The 20,457-nt window shown below is 42.2% G+C and overlaps 1 protein-coding gene across 1 annotated transcript in view; it reads left to right on the top strand.

The window, feature by feature from the left end:
- The window catches only part of hhipl1 (HHIP-like 1), a 28,994-nt gene extending 15,171 nt beyond the window's left edge, over positions 1-13,823 (top strand). Inside the window, exons 5-9 of the mRNA XM_023951493.1 lie at positions 8,809-8,935; positions 10,169-10,314; positions 11,798-11,879; positions 12,747-12,829; positions 12,924-13,823. Of these exons, the coding sequence (XP_023807261.1) occupies positions 8,809-8,935; positions 10,169-10,314; positions 11,798-11,879; positions 12,747-12,829; positions 12,924-13,480 (995 nt within the window). The 3' untranslated portion in view covers positions 13,481-13,823. The remainder of the gene's footprint in view (positions 1-8,808; positions 8,936-10,168; positions 10,315-11,797; positions 11,880-12,746; positions 12,830-12,923) is intronic.
- Positions 13,824-20,457: the final 6,634 nt, after the last annotated feature.

Genomic DNA, 20,457 nt, shown 5'->3' with positions numbered 1-20,457 from the left:
GCGGGCCCCTGCCTTGCTCCTACCTGGACCAACCGTGGGCCGGGTGGGTGGCTGCCTGGAGTGCGGAGCGGGTCTCCCTTGGGGGGTCCTGGCTCGTACCTGGGGTCGGGGCGGGGGGATGCCCGGAACTCCTGGGTGGTGGTGGGGTGCTCGTCTGGGGCTGTGGGCGTCCCTCTCCGGTAAGGCCCTGCGTTGGGCTCTTCTGGCGCGGCGGGGGGCTGCTTTCCTGGCTGGGCTGGGGCGGCGCTCTCTTTCCCTCTGCGCCTCCCTGCTCTCTGGCTCTGGGGGCCTCGCGGCGGTCCTGCTGGCCCTGGCCTGGGTGGCGGTCTTGGTCGCCCGGGGGGCGGTTGTTCCCTGCCTGTTCCCGTGTGGCGTTGGGGGAATTCCGGCTGCCGCTGCTGCTGCGGCGGGGGTATGGGTGTGGGGGTGGCTGGGCGCTCCTCCTCCTTCTTTTCACATTCCACCATCCATTTTAGAAGAACATAAACACTCACCTGAGCACAGGTGTTAGCTCACCTTTGCACTAATAGTTTGCATGATTGAATGAATGAAAGATTTCACACTAGTTGGTTTAAAGGCATAGGTATGCGTTCGTGAACACTATCTGTTTTGTGTGCATGTTGACATGTGGACATTTTTGCGGCTAGCAGGTGTGTTGATAATATTTGAGTGTGTGTGAACAGGCCCCGCCCTTTTTGTACTACATTTGAACCGTACCGTAACGATAAACAACCAGTAAACCTGTCTGCTCTATGCTGCTTCATGGTCTTACCCCCCTTCCCCTCTTATTATCACCCTCCTACCCCCCCTCTCTCTAACGTCCCTCTCTCTTCTTCCCCTCTTTCCTTTTCCGTCCGGTCCAACACCAAAGATTTTCAAACATGATTGAAATTAATAAAGTTTGGCCTCAATTACAAAAGGGGTTTATTCAGACATACCTCTGGTTTGTCTGAAGATGAATAACCCCTCTTGTTAAAATAAAATATGTCCAACACAAGAGGCCCTCAGCTCTCATCTGTTTGCCTAGCTGTTGGACAGGACAAGTTAAAAAAAAAAAAAGAAAAAAAAGAAAATCGCCTGGGTGTGAACACAAAAAACGTGGCGAAAAACGCTGGCGAATAACGCCTGGCGAATATTCGTCCCGGTGTGTACGGGCCTTGAGCCCTACTTTCAGACATGAGGCACAGCGCTTCAGAGCCTCACCCGGAGTTTCCGCTCTGTTTGTGACCGCGAAACACTCAAATTCGGCAATTTAAACTTCAGAAACTGTGGAAAACATGTTGATTTGACTGAAAATGTATATTTAAAACAGATCAGTGGAAAATAATATTGACTTAATTTACCTTTTTGTATTTTATCACGATCGTGTCAGGTGAGGCTGTGCCTCACTTGCCTCACCTGACCGCACGTCACTGGGCTGTTCCTCACTTATCTTCGTCACAATGGGAGAACCCACTTGTCTTTGTAGATTGGGAGGGGCTGGGGCAGAGATTGCAGGTTTTTAGAGGAATTCTCAGAAATGCCTGAATGGATTAAAACACTGCTTTGGGTTGTTTAAGGCCCGTACACACCGGGACGAATATTCGCCAGGCGTTATTCGCCAGCGTTTTTCGCCACGTTTTTTGTGTTCACACCCAGGCGATTTTCGCTGACGGTGAGCCGAGCGAACATGCAATTTCATCCCCTGACATTAGATGGCGCTTAATGTAAACAGAAATACTCCTGTACACAAGGTGGCGCTGCGCAACTTTACGATTCTTAAAGTCGCTTTTCACTCAGAAGAAGAGAGCAAGTATTTACGCACTTGTCAGAATCAAACAAAGAAAACATGAATATTTCAAGCATCAGTAGCTCCAACTGGTACTTGGTAAGGGGATATTTAAGAATGTCCGTCATTATTTCTTTGCGGCAGTGTAGACGCTACTTGGCGTCTATCTTCTTCGCTGGTATGTGTGCTCAGCAAGGCAGTTTTGTGTTTGAGCGCCCCCAAGTTGTGTTTTACTGTAACTTCAGAAGCTCCAGACACGTGTGCAAAAGCGGCATTCCCATTGGTCGAATAGATTTCGACGCGACGCGTCGAAAAAAAAAAACGTACCCGAGGCGTTTTTTTTTTTTTGACGCTTTGGCGCGTGGCGTTTTTTCGCGTCGGTGTGCACACTCTCATTGGTGCCCTTTGTTTAGTCACGAGGCGTTAAACGTCGGCGAAAATCGCCGGCGAAATTCGTCCCGGTGTGAACAGGCCCTTAGAGTGAGAAATTAACATTATAATACACTAAAAGCTCAAAAGGTTAATTTTCCTTGATATAGGCTCTTAAATTATAAATCTAAGCTAACCCTGACTTATGCCAGCTCTAACTCACAGCACTAGCATTTGTCTTGAATTTGCAAAGAATTTAAGATAATTTAAAATAATGTAATTCTTTTCTCAACCGTGAGGTTTTTTCATTTTCTACCACAGTGAAAGGAAAAATTTGAAAAGCTCAGAACCCCCCCCCCCCCCACACACACACACACCAGGCAAGGTTACATTTAAAAAGGACTCCTTTTGGTGTGGGTCTGTCCACAACAGACATGTGTGATGGCGTTTGTGTGGCGGTACACAGAGGCAGCGCGTCACACTGTTGGACATTCAATTCTACTCAATTTGATTACATAGCCCGATATTTACAACAATAGTAGTCTCAATGGGCTTCATGCCGGTAATTGTGTAATAAACCTGAAGTCATAGATTTCAATAGGTAAACTAAACTAAACAGACTAAACTAAACAGACTAATCCCTGCCCTTTAACAAACACAAACATAGTTCAGCACATCACTGTCCCACAGTAATGCTTGCACAAGTGCAATCCAAAATACATTTCTTCTTACAGTTACCAGTTTGATGGGAAAAAAAACGTATACTAAATGTTAGTCAATAATTAAGCTGTTTAGTAAAGAGGCTGTATTGAGGGTAATGGGTCCGTATGTTCATGAAACAATCCTTTGTGGAGTGGAGCAGACAGCTCAAGTATTCCAGAGGAAAATGTTTAATGACAAGTCTATGCCAGTCTGCTTTGGAGGGAGGTCTGTCTGCGGTACATGTCTGAGGTATGTGTGCCTTACGTCAGGATACCATACAATCTGCCAGACATAAAGCTGACATTAATGTCCCTATAACCCAGAGTGAGAGAGACCAGGTTTAGAGTCAAAGCCGTCACCAACATTTTTTTCATGTCCTCCAAAATATTCCCCCAGTTAGCCAAAACTTTAGGGCAGAAACAAACAGAGAAAGTTCCAATTTCTGATTTACTTTTTAAGCACATGGGTGATGCTTGAGATTTCATCTGATGCCTCCCTTTGGGAGAAAGTAGCAGTCTGTGAATAACTTGATACTGTACCGGCCTGTCCTGATTGTAAACAAATGTTCGTTTTGTCTGGTTCCTGATAACATTCTACACATCTTCATAAATAGTCGTGCTCAAGTCTGTTTGCCATTTCTCTGCTGCATCTAATGCAGTCAATTAATTGGTCTAATTGAGAACATTATAAAAACAAATCATTATTTTTGTAGCTGGACGTTCAAACAGTAGGTTTTCTAATGGTAAAGGTGTGACATCAGAAGTCAAGGTGGTTCTCTTTTATAAAAGTCTTAAACTTGTAGTTATCTAAAGAAGTGACCGTAATGGAGGCTACATTTAACCTGAAGCTTTTCAAACAAGAACAAAGAGTGGCCTGCAAATAAATTGCTCATATAGTTGATCCTTGTCTGAGGCCAAATATTGTAACCCCGCATTTGTCATGCAAGAAAGCAAAGCAGTGACAAGAGATCTCCCCTCCACCCACTGAGCCATAGCCATGCTTTGACTGTGTTTGTGAATATTGTGTTGTTTCCACAGGGCTGCTCTGTGGTGTATTTGTTAGCGCTCTCGCCTCCCAGTGAGAAGGCCCTGGTCCACATAGAATGGACCAGCTGGGTCCTTTCTGTGTGGAGTTTGCAAGTTTTTGTGCATTCATGGGTTTTCTCTGCCTTCCTCCTACGTCCAGAAGGAATGCTTGAAAGGTGAAGTGAAAATTCTAACATGGTCCCTAGATGTGAATGTGTGTGTGATGACGTGGCCCTGCAACGGACTGGCAACCGGTCTCCTTTTCACCCAATAGTGGCCAGGACAGGCTCTGGCAACCACGTGACCCCGAAAGGGATACAAAGGGTTAAGGAAATAGGTGGATAGATGGGTTGTCACCACACAAACTTCTAGCAGATTTGAGGTTTCTAAAGGACAAAACCCCAAGAAACAAGCAGCGAGTCTGCGATTTTTCTAAGCCCAGCCAGACAGATGTGGCATCCTTTCCCACCCATTCTGTCAAAAAGAGATGGATGCCAAGTGATACAATTTCAAGTTAGGTACATCTATACCTCCTTTGGAAATAGGAAGATGTAATTGAGAAAATGTAATCTTTGTTTTCTTTTTCTGCTGTATAAATTCCCTCAGCTGGTTTTGGAGTAGCTTTAAAGCTTTGTTTGACATCAACAATGGGATCCTCTGTAGGGGATACAATGATCTTGGAAGCTTGTTCATCTTCATTATTGATATTCTAATGAGCAGAGGGAGGGGAAGTGGGTTCCATCTTACAAGGTCTTTTATCTAGAAGAGGTGTAAAGTTAGCCATGAACATACTGATGAAACATGGGGGGATCTAAGTACCAAGATATGCAAATCCTGATAATGACCAGTGGAAATGGAATGGTGCTAACGTGCTTGGCCTTGAGCACCCCCATTGCCATGGCAAGTGATTTAAAAAAAATAATTTTGCAGCCATCTCTGGGTGAAATGCTTCTGCCCCAAGTGAAGGAGTTACTGGGAAGATCCAGACTTAAGATTGACAGGCGGATTAGCGCAATATGTCATTATGCAGTCTCTGCACCGATCCATTGTGGTGAAAAGAGAGCTGAACCAGAAAGCAAAGCTTTCAATTTTCCGGTCGATCTTCGTTCCAACACTCACCTATGGTCATGAGCTCTGGGTCATGGCTTAAAGAACCAAGTCCTGAATACAAGCGGCTGAAATGAGCTTCCTCTGTAGGGTGGCTGGGTGATCCCTTAGAGATAGGGTGAGAAGCTCGGTCACCCGGATAGAGCTTGGAGTAGAACCGCCGCTCCTCCACATCGAGAGGAGCCAGTTGAGGTGGCTCGGGCATCTAGTTTGCCGCCTCCCTGGGGAGGTGCCCCAGGCATGTCCCACTTGTCGGAGGCCCTGGGGAAGACCCAGGAAGTCAGGTCACTTCATTCGATCTGATTAGTTTTTTCATACTTATTTAAAGCAGATTGATTATCAGGGTTTGTTTCAAACATTCTGTTCCCCTAATGGAGTGCTTCTCAATTATTTTTTGCAAGCCCCCCCCTAGGAAAAAGAAACCTTTTCACGTGCCCCTACCCCCCCACCCCCTACACAGACTCGCCGTGGTGACAATATATAAGTTAGTATCTATAGAAATTGTGTAAGTATACCTAAAATTGTATTTTAAACATTTACAAAAGGAAAAAAGCATTATAAATCCACTTTCAACAAATATTAACTTTATTTAGCCACACAGAAACCCTGTTATAGTGTAAAACAGAAAAAAAACTTAAAGTGCTTAAAATATAAAAATCTGTCATTCCTTATTTAAACTAGAAACATTTTGACCAACTGAACCCTTTGATGCTGAGAAAAATGATTCAATCAATAAATAATATTAAGTAAATGGATCTGAAACATTAACACAGCAGCACCAACATATTTAGCGTTTTTAATCTGATTAAACAGGTTAAAAACATTTTGCTGATTTTATTTCTAAATGATGGATAGTTTATTTATGATCTCATAAAGTGCAGCTGTTATCCTGCATTAACTGCTGTCTTTCTGTCAAATACTGACACCAACTAAACCACAGACTGACAAAGATACATTGATGGAAAATAAAGACACGTCATCAAAATGTCTACAATAGTTAATAAAAAATGACATTATTAGCATGAGCTGAGGAATCTAGAGGCACGTGATGATTCTGGTGTTGCATAACAGAGGCTGCTGAAGTGCGCCGTTCCACCTGGCAGCCTAAGCCCACCATCCCTCCCCTCTTCTTCTAACACACGCAGCCGTGTGTGACAGGAGACGGGAGCAGCTGCAGGGAGTGCATTCACAGTTTCAGGCTGTTACAAACTCTGTGATAGAACAGATAATAGGAAATCAACAGTGGCGCAAATTTTTTTCCAAGCACTGAGCCGCTGCCCCCCGTTGAATTCGCGCCCCGGGCAATTGCCCGTATTACCTTTGCCTAAACCTCTACTACTGCCCCCCCCCCCCCCCCCCCCCCCCCCCCTGGTACCAGCGTGTGCAGCTCGCCTGTGGTTTAGTTTGTTTAGTTTGTTTATTGCGTTTTTACTATTTTTAATTAGTTACCATAATGTATCTACTCTTCTGGTCTACGATCGCCAAGCACCCTTAAACACTGGACAATATTATGAGTCTATGTCAAAATGGACTTACAAGGAAAAGACGTCGGAATCACTGCTATTGGACATACCAGCGTTCCTGCGTCGCACTCTGTTCAACCTTCCACGAAGGCAATGGTCAAGGAGAGGAGGAAGGCGAAGTGGTGTTCTGGTGAAGATCAAGGCTCTCCGGAGGTTGTCTAAAGGAAATATCTGATGGTGTGGAAGTCATTGCAAGTTTTTGCGCTGGATCCTTCCTGTCTGACCAAGCAAACCTGCTGTTGGCGGCTCCACCTGTCCGCCGGTCTCGCCGCCAGGATGGTGGCGTAGTGTTTTTGGCATTCTTCGCCCGCTGAATCGGGCCTTGTCTATGGCCACAGACCAGCTGATTGTCCGCTCTGCTCTCATCAATGCTAGATCCCTAGCCAACAAAACGTTTATCCTGAACGACTTATTTACGTCCCGAGAGCTGGATTTTATGTTCCTGACAGAGACGTGGCTTCGGCCTGGTGAACTTACTCCTTTCTCTGAAATTTTACCTCCGGATTGTTATTGTGGATTCTTCAGCTCCCCGAGAAGTACAGGCAGAGGCGGAGGAGTCGCTGTCGTATTCCAGTCCAGGTTTTCTTGTCGGCATCTCCCAGCTGACCGCTTCTCCGGGTTCTCCAGCTTTGAGGTCCAGCTTGTGGAGATCAGATGTGGATCCCAAGTCCTCTGTGTGGTGGTCTACCGACCACCTAAATTTAACAGTGACTTCCTGCAGGACTTTGGAGATCTTTTGTCAGCTATTATTTTAGATTACGACCATATTTTAATTGTTGGCGACTTTAATAATCATGTGTGTTGTGAGTTCAAGCCACTAACAAAAGATTTCATGGACTTGACCGGCTCTTTTAGTCTGAACTCTCTGAACTCTCTTTTAAATCCTTATGACTCATCATCCATGACTCCTTCTTCTGCACTCTGTGAAAGATTCTTAAGATATTTTATTGATAAAGTAAGTGCTGCCAGGCTTTTATCTGTATCCTGCACCCCTGATCCTGTTATTGTATCTGCACTTTCTGCTGTTTTAGATCATTTTGAGCCTGTGACTCTCTCAGATAGTTCAGCACCTGAGACCCTCTTATTGTCCAGGGGACAGTATTCCCCCCAGACTGCTGAAGGAAGTATTTAGTTCTATCGGTCCCTGGGTAGTCAGTTTTATTAATACTTCTCTTCTTTTAGGTTGTGTTCCAGCTGCCTTTAAACATGCTGTGGTGCAACCGCTTCTTAAAAAGAGCAGCTTGGATCCTTCTGTTCTCTCAAACTTTAGGCCCACATCCAAGCTGCCTTTTTGTCAAAAATTTTAGAGAAGGTGGTTTACCTTCAGCTACAGGACCATCTAGAGCTCTATGGCATCTTTGTCAAATTCCAGTCTGGTTTTAGAGCACGTCACAGTACGGAAACGTCTCTACTCAGGGTATACAATGATTTGTTTTTAACTGTCGATTCTGGAGCTTCTGCTGTTTTAATCCTTCTTGACCTTACTGCTGCATTTGACACGGTGAATCCCGATATTTTACTCTCATGATTAGAGCACTCCGCTGGTGTGAAAGGCACAGCGCTTCAGTGGTTTAAGTCCTACTTATCCGATAGGAGTTTTTCTGTCCAACTGGGACCATTCTCATCCACCCCATCCTTTATTCCGGGATGGACCAGTCTCTCCTCAGCTGGTCCAGAATTCAGCTGCCCGACTACTAACGGGGACCAGACAGCGTGATCACGTCACACCAATACTGCGCTCTCTGCACTGGCTGCATGTTTCCTTTTAGAATTGATTTTAAAATCTTACTCTTGGTTGTTAAATGTTTAAATGGTCTGGCTCCTCCTCATCTTTCTGAGCTCCTGCAGAGCCATCGTCCTCGTAGAGCTCTGTGATCTGTAGACCAGATGCTCTTAGTGGTTCCAAGGACTCGACTTGTGACCAAAGGGGACAGAGCGTTTTCTGTGGCTGCTCCTAAACTCTGGAATCGTCTCCCCCTGTCAGTGAGGTCTGCCAGATCCTTAAATGATTTTAAATCTCTGCTAAAAACTCATCTTTTTACATTGGATTTTAACACCAGAGAGAATGATAATCAGGCAGCTTTTTTAGTGTTTTCCTTTATTGATATCGTTTTACTGTGCTTCTTTGAATTTTACCTATGGTTTTAGTGTATTTGTACTTGTGCAGCACTTTGGATATCTAGCAGATGCTAAAGCGCTGTATAAATAAAGATTATTTGATTGATTGATTGATTGATTGATTGATCGCATCACCCCACTATTTGAGAAGCACTGCGCTAATGCAAAGTCACAATAACCTTTGTTCTTTTTACAGATGATGTCCTGCCAATTTATGCTTACCCCCACAAGATGGGCAAGTCAGTGACGGGGGGTTATGTATACCGTGGCTGTGAATACCCCAACCTGAATGGCATGTACATTTTTGGAGACTTCATGAGTGGGTATGTGTAACCTGACAGCAGGTGTTGCTTCAAAACAAAGCCATACTGTTAAAAATAAAAAAGAGGTAAAAAAAAAATGGAGCCTGGGGAGGAAAGAGGAGAAAAGTCTTCATCATAAATGCAAAAACGAGAGCTAACTGCTATCCTCAGACATTGTAGTCTTACTTGTAGCTAGAAATCATTATTGTTCTCCAAATAAATAAGACTAAAATCTAATTATATGTTATTTTTAAGAAAATATTCTCCTGTACTTTTTTCGAGAGTGTACTTACAGCCTTTTCTACGCCTTAGTTTTTCATCCAGGTTATGTGGTTTGGGTATGTTGGGATGGTACTATCTAAACATTATTTTATGAAAACTTTCAGACAATACAAAAATAAAACAATTTTTATCGATTCTAACCACCAACAAAGTGTTTCTTGCAGCTCTGTAGCCAGGTGTGCTGCCATTGTTTGCATCCTCAGGTGAGCAGCAAGTTACATCCCATTAATCATCAAAATCCTCCTCCTCCACTTTGGATTGGATTGGAATTGTTTCAAAATGAGAAATTGATATTTGAATGGAAATTGGAAAATACCATTTGGATTGAGACACTGTCGGTTTATTTTACTACAACGTAAAAATGACCCAAGTGCATCACAGCAGACAACACATGTGATGTCATTAAAACAGATCAGTCCATCACTGCAGTCCAATGTGTGGAAACACTTTGAATCTAGCAAAGTCATGTGACCATCCAGTGTGCTAGAATGTTCTAAGAATGTTCCCTTTGGATTCTTTGGATGTGGAAAAACAACAGTGGGCTGAACTTTAGGAAACTAAAATGTGAACGGATTTACAAATAATTATTGCTGACTTGTTTGTTTGGACACATATTTAATTTACACTTGATTATCTTGCAAGAAATAGAAGGAATCTGAAAAACTTAACCTGCACTGTTCAGTACCAGGTGTTTATCTCTGAGTCACACTGGTTGAACTTTGGGCTAAAGATGTCCTGAATCTTTTTTAGTTCAGTGAATCAGATCAAATCGGATTGTTCCAAATTGAACCAAAATGGAAAGTTAATTGAAACGGCAACAAATATTGAATCAAGTCTAATCTATCGTTGTTAAAATGAATGGTTAGACCCCTAAAATCTACTGTATCCTTAAGTAAAGTATAAAATGAAAAACGTCTAATCACTGCTGCACCATAAAAACAGTGGACAGATGCTGGACTTTGTGCGTTGCAGACGTTTGATGAGCCTGAAGGAGGACACAAGCACAGGAACATGGAACTATAATGAGATTTGCATGGGAATGGGGCTGACATGTGCGTTCCCTGGACTCATCAACAACTATTACCCGTATATCATCTCTTTTGGAGAAGATGAATCTGGTAAAGATTGACCTGAGTTTTTCATTTCATTTATTTATTTGTTCCTTTCATGAACATTGTTGATTGTCAAATATTTTTACATGTTGGTTTTTATATTATTGAACATTTTCACAACTGGAAAGGAGCAGAAATGAATAATACATTTCTTAGAATTGTCTGCTCCCTTTTAAACTTTGCATAATTTTTATATTTCTCACCTGTGCTCAAATTTCACCATGTACAGTTCAAATAAACACACTAAATACATTCCAAACATTCAACTCAACAGTCAAGTTTGTACAATCTAATTTATTTAGCTTTACTGTTTAAATAGAATAATATTTTGACAACCTTTCAACTCATTCTCCTGGGAATTCCACATTTTTACCCCTACTATAGACAAACACTTTTGCTGTAGTGTTGTTTGAGCAAACCGTTGTTTGGAATTAAATCTCCTATGACTTTCATCTCCTGTGGTAAAAATAAAAAGCTTTTTAAGTCTTCTGGTTATTCTCTGTTTCTGGCTTTCAAAAAAACTAATAAAAAACGAACTAAACATAACTAATAAAAATTAAATTCAGACACCTCTTCTATATTTCTGTTGTCAATGGACAAAATCACTTCTGTTTTTTCTTCATCACCAAACACCATAAACTTTGTTTTTGTTTGATTCAAAAATATTTTATTGTAATCAAACCTCATTTTGAGTTTTATCATTTCCTTTTCAATACTTTCAGCTAAGGTTTTCAGATTATCCCCAGAACAGAAAATGTTAGTGTCATTGTCACAATAAACAAACTATAACAACATAACAACATATAAACATCACAATTATCATTTATATATATATATAATAAAGAGTTTAGGTCCTACAATTGAGCCTTGTGGAAGTCCACAAATAATATTCATGGGATCAGACTCATTACCTCCAAACTGCTCATATTGTTGTCTGTTTTGTAAAAAACTGTTGAGTCAGTTTAGAGCAATTCCTCTGAGCCCATATGCATATAATTTAAAAAGGCTTCTTTAAATCAATAAAAACTCCAATTGTGTATTTCTTTTTGTCAATTGCTGGTGAAATTTCTTCAACTATTTTCATTATAGCCAAACCTGTAGACCTATTGGAACGAAACCCAAACTGATTCTCACTTTACAATTTCTTTTTTTCAATGAAGCCGTCTAATTTGTTAACAAACAACTTTTCCAACACTTTTGAGAATTAGGAAAGAAATGATACTGGTCTGTAATTATTAAAAGTATGTCTGTCTCCATTTTCAAAAAAAGGAATAACTTTAGCTTTTTTCTTCCTCTCAGGAAATATTCCCAATTTTATTATTATTTTCATGTCAATGCCATCACTGTCCTTTGAAGTCTTGTTTTTCAGTTTGTGTACTAAAGTCAAAATGTCCTTTTCAGTAACATCAAATAAATACATAAATTGGGAAATCAAATAAATTCATTATTGTGTCTGTTTTGTCCGGTTTATAAATGTATTTTTGTGCAGGTGAGTTGTACTTCATGTCCACTGGAGTACCGCGAGCCACTGCCCGATCGGGAGTCGTTTATAAAGTGGTGGATCCATCCAGGTGAGCGACCCGCCTGTTTGTTTTGAACATGTTAAACTCTGGAGTAAATGCATTGATGCACATGTTCAATCAAGCGCAGGAGTTCAGCAGCTTCAGTTTGAAGGTTGACTGGTATTTATGCCCCTCCACCCCCTAGCAGCACCCCATCATTATTGTGGTTGGAGGTCTGCTCACCCGTGTGTGATTTCCTTTTTTTTTTACATGGACCCAGACCATGAATCAGGTGACCTTGGCTCGATATGACATATAACGAGTCTGTTTGTCAGTTTTAAGGAAATTGATGTCAAACAGGAATTTGCGTTTCTGATTTACGGGAAGAATTTCCATAAAGTTATTAAAATCAAGCAAATGTCTTTAAATATAAATTCTTCTTTGCTGCAGCGGGTTAAAGCCATTAAAAAAAGAGCAAAAACCTAAGTGAGGAGAGCATCAGCAGATGAGGAGAAGAGTGTTGAGAAAATAAAATAAAGGGAAAAGTGGAGAAAATTTGACAAATTCAGAACAATTATCCTAATTATTAGATTCCCAAGCAGGACCTTATAAAAAAAATTATTTGCAAAAACTCCACAAAAGAATTTAGAAATGAAAGCCAACAAACAATTGTGCTAATGTGGAGCTTCATGTGGGCTAGCAGTAGTGGGCTGTAAGGGTGGGCCATCCTGGGAATTTGGGCATTGATCCTATACCAAGTAATTACAAGGCCAGGATCGCCAACCATGATACCAATACTTTTTCTTGAAATATTTGATTATGGAAAAACTTTGGAAACACACATTGTTTTTTTTGTTCGTTAAGTGTATAATAAAACACAGGACAGAGACTTCCAATAGATAAAAATGTTTGTATTCTCATTTCTTTGTCTTTCAGGCGCGCTCCACCAAGACAGTGTCACTATGACCCACTTCCTGTCAGAGTTAAAAGCAATCTCATCAAATTTGTACCTCAAGAAAGTAAGTCCAAGTCCGAGATTATCCAAAAAACCTCTTAAATGTGTCTCATTTAGTTGGTTTCTTACAAAAATGCTTCTGTGTTTTGACTTGTTAGCATTGATTGGTGTTGACCTGCCAAATAACAAGGTTGAGCCACAGCCCACTGAGCCCTCTGACTGGCTTCAAGAGCTCATTGATCAACTTGGAACATCTCTGACTACAACCACACCGATACCAACCACGACCAGATCGTCCAGAAGCACGAAGAGGAAAGGCAAGCGTAAGAAGGGAAAACACAGAACAGCGGCGGTTCCTGAGCTTCACAACGGAGCGGTGAGGTTGGTCAATGACGATCAAGAAGGCAAGGATCGTGGACGAGTAGAGATCTACATTAATGGGGAGTGGGGGACGGTCTGCGATGACTTGTGGACTATTAAAAATGCTGAGGTGGTTTGTCGACAGCTAGGATTTCGGTACGCTTTAAGAGCATCCAGGAATTCAGAGTTTGGTGAAGGGAGGGGTCTGCGGATTCTTCTGGACGATGTTCAGTGTGTAGGGACAGAGTCCAGTCTGCTGACCTGCACACATGCCGGCGTGGGAACGCACAACTGCGCCCACTATGAAGACGCTGGAGTCATCTGCGCCAACTCAGAGCACGTTGTTGAAGCCTAAAGGCCTGACTGTGGCATGGTCACCAGGAACTAAGTGGTTGTTAAATCTAACAGAATTTCCCTAAATCTGCATGTTTTTATGAATATGAGCTAAAACTGCTGTGTTGTTGTACAGTTATGACAAAAATCTTTCAGTGATTGTAAGGAGACAGTTAAAAGCTTAAGGACAAACTTTCAGGATCTTAATGACCTAGCTAACGTCAGCGGTGATGAAGATGAAGATCTATTTAAACTTTAAATAAAACTTTTGATTTGTTCCCAAGATGCTGGAATAATCTGAGTCTAGATTATTTGCTGTTTGTACAATTTGCTTGAAGATGTAAATAAACAATTTTTGGTTCTCAGTTTTTCCTTTACTTCAAAAAATGCTGGAAAAAGTCAAGATTAGAACTTCTTCTGTCCCTTCAAGAGTCGCGACAGCGAAACAGCTTCCTCCATCTACCCCTGTCTTCTGCATCCTCTACTCCACATGTGTCAAACCCAAGTTTGGCCCGCACTGTAATTATAAATGGCCCGCAAGATCAAATCAAATGTGCATTAGAGCTACCCCGTGATATATATTGTACCACTACAAATCCCACAATGCTTTGCTAGTGTGTTGGTGCGCTATCGAAGCGCTCCTTTTTTCTGTGGACAGTCATTGACGGCCATGCTCCATCCAGTCACAACGGACAAATGAATTTCACCCTCCACAAAAATGGCCAAACGAAAGATGGACAACATGAGCTTTGAAGACAGGTGGGTGGCAGATCTGTTCACGAATATAAAGGACAGACCTTTTTGTTCTTGTGTGCGGAGCTAACGTGGCTGTAACCCCTGAATAGCGCGGCTGTTCTCCACACTTTGTGAGGTGATGGGAGCAAAGCACTTAGCTGTGGTGTTCCACAGGTGGCTCCTCATGAAGAAATCTGGGTGTTTTTGGAGGAGGATGTATGACATTGCCAACAAGTTTAATGATGATCAGTTTCTGATGAAACTGGCCTTTCTCGGTGATATGTTTGGAAAGAAAGAGAGAAATAATTCTTGCAGCACCACAATAATTCCATGTCTCAAAGAGCAAATGTCTTCTCTGCGAGGATTCTTTCTAAAATATTCCCCAGACAACAGTGCTCAAAATGACTGTCTGAGAGATCAGGGTTGTTTTCCACTCTCTAAAAAGAAAAAAGTTGATGTATCTTAATTGAATCACTGCAATTGGTAACACCTAATTGAATTAAGTTTATTCAATTTGATTAGAATTAATTGATAAAAATCTGAACTTTCTGATTGAATGTACTGATTGTAATTTCAAAGCATTTTATTCATACTTGGAAATTTTTAAAGGTGAAACCTCACATTAATGGATTACTCAATCGTCTCAACCTATTTTTCTAAATATTTACATTACATGAATCATAAGAATGCCCAGACATTATGTAATTTATTTGATCTATTTAAACTTTTGTAATAGAGCCTTATTTTTATTATTTTTTTAAATTATATTTGTTTTCATATGTTTTTTGTTGTTTACCTTTATCTCAGAATTGATATTGTTGTCATTGACAGACATGCCGTGATTGTTGAATATTTGCTTCAATTAAAAAAAAAAAAAGGGGCGCCACAAGGGGTGCACCCGCGGGCACAGGGTTGGTGACCCCTGGTCTAGTGGGTCTAGATGACCCTACTCCCAATGTTAATGTGCCTAGGATTGCAAAAGGGTTATATTGACACATTTTGCTAAAGTTTCAACCAATGGGCCTTGGAATTTTAAAATCAAAGACATGACTGACCCAGCATTGTCCTGCATTACCAGGTAGGAGCTCACGTGTCGTGAACTATTTCCTTGATATGGGGCATTCGATGTTTTACCGCACAAAGGGGTTGGTGATTATCCTCTACCAAACTCTAACTCATGGTGCAGAAAGAATTTAACATAACATTTTTAATTACTACATCAAACAGAGTAAAACAGTTAGACAACCAAACCCATGGACAAAAACTCACACTTAAACCGCAATCTGCCCAGATAGGCAAAGAAAATGGTATCCCAAAATGACTTGGGTTCCTTACATTATGACATCATGACGCATTGACAACTTCACACCAAAGTTACACCAACTTAATTTAATTAAGTTGATTGAAAGTGAAATAACGATGTCAGACATCTACGTGTTATTTTTTAAGTTGAATGAACTCCAAAAAATGATTTATTTTCACCAACCTAAATAATTAAGTTAGATCAATGTAAAAAAGTGCATCTTTCCAACTACAGCCCAAATTCTCTTTTTAGAGTGGTTCAATGTTATTGTTCTTACAACATGAATGATTCTTTTTTTTTCTAGTCTCTAGCAGCATGAACGTCTGTGGTATTAAAGTAGAACACATTTGGCTTATTTTGACAGTTTTTTTTCCCGGTGGGAGGGGGGATGAACATTTTTCCTCCTCCAAAGGGGAGAACAAGAGAAAAAGTTTGAGAACCACTGATATAACATAAAAAGACACCTTATGAAAAGGTTAAGTATTGCATATCAATTGCAGTTAATTTTTCAATAAATGTTGAGTTTTTGGCCCGTGACTTTTCTTCACTGCTTAATTTTGGCCCACTGTGAATTTGAGTTTGACACCCCTGCTCTACTCTAACACAACAGATGAGAACACTTTCTGATTTCAATCATGTCCAATTGGTGCTGAATGCAGAGGGGCAAAGTGCAGCATTTTCAGCCTCTGGGGGCGGAGCTATCAGTGCATCAACCTGTTTCAAGCACAGATTCTGCCGATATATTGACCACCATAGCATAGTATCAAAAATATGATGCTGTACTTGCTGTGCTCTTCTCTCTTTTTGTGTGGTCTTCCCCTGCATTTTTCATTCTTGTGCAGTTTTCTGCATTTGTCACTGAAAACAAATTCAAGAAGCTGATCTTTAAAAACGATTCACAACATTTTTGCACGCTAAGGAACGGTAAAGCAGACCCCTCCTGCCCATAAGGAGTTTATGCAGCTGGACACACCAACAGTCCACGGGGAAAGTGGAGGTTGGTGTGTCTGTCCCAACAGTCGGTGGAGGACGTAGGAGATGTCAGACTTTTGATAATCAGATTCATCGCTATTGGAAATATGCACTATGCTGGAGCTTTGTGGAGAGACTCACACCGACAGACTTTCACAAGCCGATCGAAAACACTTTACAGTGCTGGAGATCCTTGAATTTGTGCTAAAACGGATGCCAACTTGGAGCAACTCTCTGTCTGAATAGAGAGGAGACTAGATTTAAACTGCCCACAACCTCATCATAGAAATCACCTCAAAGGACTTTTAGACCAGTCAAGAACACAACCAGCAGATATAAATGCTGATCTGTTGATGCCAGAATGAATTGGATCTTATCTGTCTCCTCTGAGCGGAGGGCTCTGACCTTTCTTAACCCTTGTGCTATCCTCTCTGGGGACAAGGAGGAGCTACGCAGAGTACAGAGGGACCTGAAATATAAGATCAGGAAGTGCAAGGACTGCTACAGGAAGAAGCTGGAGCAGCGCCTGGAACAGAAAAACATCTGTGATGTGTGGAGGGGTCTGAAACCCATCTCAGGACATGCTGAGGCTGGAAATGGTCGCCAGGTCACAGGTGACCAACCTGGGCAAATGAACTGAACCTGTTCTTCAACAGATTTGATTCTGCCCAGCCCCCAGTCTCCACCCACTCGGCCCCCTCTTCACACCTTTCCAGCTCAGGCGTCTCCTCCCAGCTGCAGCTGTTACCACCTCAGCACCAAACAGTCCACTCTCCCCTTCTTCCAACAGAAGCAAAGGGACCCCCCCAACGACTCACAGCACCAGACCAGCCACTGCCCACCCATCCTCCAACCCCCCTCTGCCTCACCCTAAATCAGGTTAGGATGGAGTTAAGGAGAACAAAGGCCAGGAAGGCAACATGCCCTGACAACTTCAGCTCCAGGCTCCTCAGGGAGTGTGCAGACCAGCTCTGTGTGGTGATGCTGTTCATATTTAATATGAGCCTCAGACTGGAGAAGGTACCAGTCCTCTGGAGGACTTCCTGCCTGGTTCCGGTTCCAAAGGTACCTCGTCCTACGGAACCGAACCACTTCAGACCTGTCGCCTTGACTTCCCACCTGATGAAGGCTATGGAGAGGATCATCCTCAGCCATCTCCGCACTCAGGTGAGCTCAGCACTGGACCCGCTGCAGTTTGCATATCGACCAGGCATCGGGGTGGATGACGCCATCATCTACCTGCAGCATCGGGCCCTGTCTCACCTGGAGGCCCCTGGGAGCACTGTGAGAGTCATGTTTTTTGATTTCTCCAGTGCTTTCAACACAATTCAGCCATCACTGCTGAGGAGGAAGCTGGAGGTTGCAGGTGTGGACCAACATCTGGTTGCTTGGACCATCAACTACCTCACAGACAGGCCACAGTTTGTGAGGCTGCGTGACTGTGTGTCTGATGTGGTGGTCTGCAGCACGGGGGCACCTCAAGGGACTGTGCTCTCCCCATTCCTGTTTACCCTGTACACATCAGACTTCACCAACAACTCCCACCACTGTCATCTGCAGAAGTTCTCAGATGACAGTGCCATTGTGGGCTGTGTATCAGGGGGGGGGATGAGCAGGAGGACAGGGGGGTCATCTCCGACTTTGTTAGCTGGTGTGAAGTTAACCACCTGCTGCTTAACACCAGCAAGACAAAGCAGCTGATCCTGGACTTCAAGAGGTCCTCACCATCACAGTCACCGGTGAACATCCAGGGTTCAGACATTGAGGTCGTGGACACATTTAAATATCTGGGTGTTCACCTGAACAACAGACTGGACTGGTCCAACAACACGGATGCTCTGTACAGGAGGGGCCAGAGTCGCCTTCACCTGCTGAGGAGACTGAGGTCCTTTGGCGAGTGCAGACAGCTGCTGAGGACCTTTTACGACACTGTGGTGGCCTCAGTGGTCCTTTATGGAGTTGTGTGCTGGGCGGGGGGCAGTGCAGGCAGAGACTTGAAGAGGCTTAACAAACTGGTTAGGAGGGCCGGCTCTGTCCTGGGCTGCACACTTGAGTCCATCGAGGAGGTGGCGGACAGGAGGATGTTAGCTAAGCTGACATCCATCATGGATAACCCCTCCCACCCCCTGCACCAAACTGTAGAGGCGCTGACCAGCTCCTTCAGCACAAGACTGTTGCACCCTCAGTGTAAGAAGGAGCGCTACCGCAGGTCATTCCTCCCCACAGCCATCAGACTGTACAACACCGTGTCAAAGTGACACTCCACGGTCCCAGGGGTGTTTTTCTGTTTAGTCATTGATTCATTTACTTTTGTTGTAGTTGTTGTTTTTCAATTTTAAATTGTTTTTTGTTCCTGAACAGTTGTTTGTTTTTGTTTTTGGTGTGAACTTCATTAGTTATTTCTGTATTTTGAAAAAATTTGTAATGTTTTTTTACAGTTTACATGTATTGCAGACCGCATGTTTTTTTACACTTTTGCAGCTGTATTTATTTAATATTTATTTCTCTATTTAATAAGAATCTCATTTTTGATAATAATTTTTCATAATAATTTTAGTCATATTTTTAATGATCTCATATAAATGTCATTTGTGATGTCCTTTATTGATGTTATATTATATAGATTATTTCTGAATGTCTTGTTGCTGCCACAGAAATGAAATTTCCCCATTGTGGGATTAATAAAGTCATCTATCTATCTATCTATCTATCTATCTATCTATCTATCTATCTATCTATCTATCTATCTATCTATCTATCTATCTATCTATCTATCTATCTATCTATCTATCTATCTATCTATCTATCTATCTATCTATCTATCTATCTATCTATCTATCTATCTATCTATCTATCTATATCCTATGACCCCACCCTTCCATTGACGTGTTCTCCCTACCATGACAAAGGTGGATAAAGGTGGAAAGATTTCATGTAATCCATGGACACCAGTGAAGATCACAAATCATTGAAGAAAAAAGGTTCAGAGCTCTGTCTAGTGGGTCTAGATGACCCAACTCCCAATGCTAAAGTGCCTAGGATAGCACAAGGGTTAAGTCCTATCTGTTTCCACAGAAAGTGAAATGCAGTTTGTATGTTGAATGTAGAATGCTCATGCCACTCTTGGCTTCTGTATACCAGCTCCTCCTGTGCATGTCTGGAGGGGGCAGCACCTCCCCATGGCTGCAGCCCCGGAAAAGGTCGCAGGCATGGGGAGGCTGCAACATTTTACAGTTTGGAGCCAAACATCTAACTGTTTTGTACTGTGCTTTTTTTCTGTTGTGTTTCTTTTCTACACCAAAACTCTTCAACCACAAGAGCAGAGTGCAAATGCACTTTTCTTTTTTACCACCGCTGTTTTCTGTCATGTGTTTGTTTGCTTTCCCTCCATCTAGGAAAAGAGTAATTTCATTGTACCTGTACTTATACTTGTAGCAATGACAATTAAGGAAATTCATCTTGAATATTTCCATTCACAGCTGCTATAAATTTCACGTCAAACTCTCACTCAATCACATATAAAGCTCTGCATCTCTCTCTGTGCTCAATTACTGCTATATAATAAACTTAATAACAATGAGTTGCCAGTAGGCTGCTCCAGATCCTGGCTTCATCTTAACCCATCTTCGACCTGACCCGACCCGACCCGACCCGACCCTGCTCTTACACTTGGTTGTAGACCCTGCCTCTGTCTCATCTCACGCTCCCAGCCGTCCCCCAACTCATCTGGATGAAGCCCATCTGCTGGATTATTTAAACATGTAGCTGTAGAGTTAGATAAGATAATTATTCTCTAAGAGATCTGGTACTTCACCTGTCCGTCCTGGGAGAGGATCTCTCCTTTTTGTGGACACCCCTGAGGTCTCTTCTTGTTTGTTTCTAGAATCTGTTTGTTTTAGTAGTTTTTCCTTACTGTGAAAGAGGGTGTAAGGGCAGGAATGTCCAGTTTGTTTTAGTCTGTTTAGTTTAGTAATACTAATACTAGTTCT

The sequence above is a fragment of the Oryzias latipes genome, chromosome 22, assembly GCF_053564925.1.
Source record: "Oryzias latipes strain Hd-rR chromosome 22, Olatipes_Hd-rR_3.1".
Taxonomy (NCBI): Eukaryota; Metazoa; Chordata; class Actinopteri; order Beloniformes; family Adrianichthyidae; genus Oryzias; species Oryzias latipes.
The sequence above is the reverse complement of the archived record's forward strand: the minus strand, read 5'-3'. Positions and strand labels throughout refer to the sequence as shown.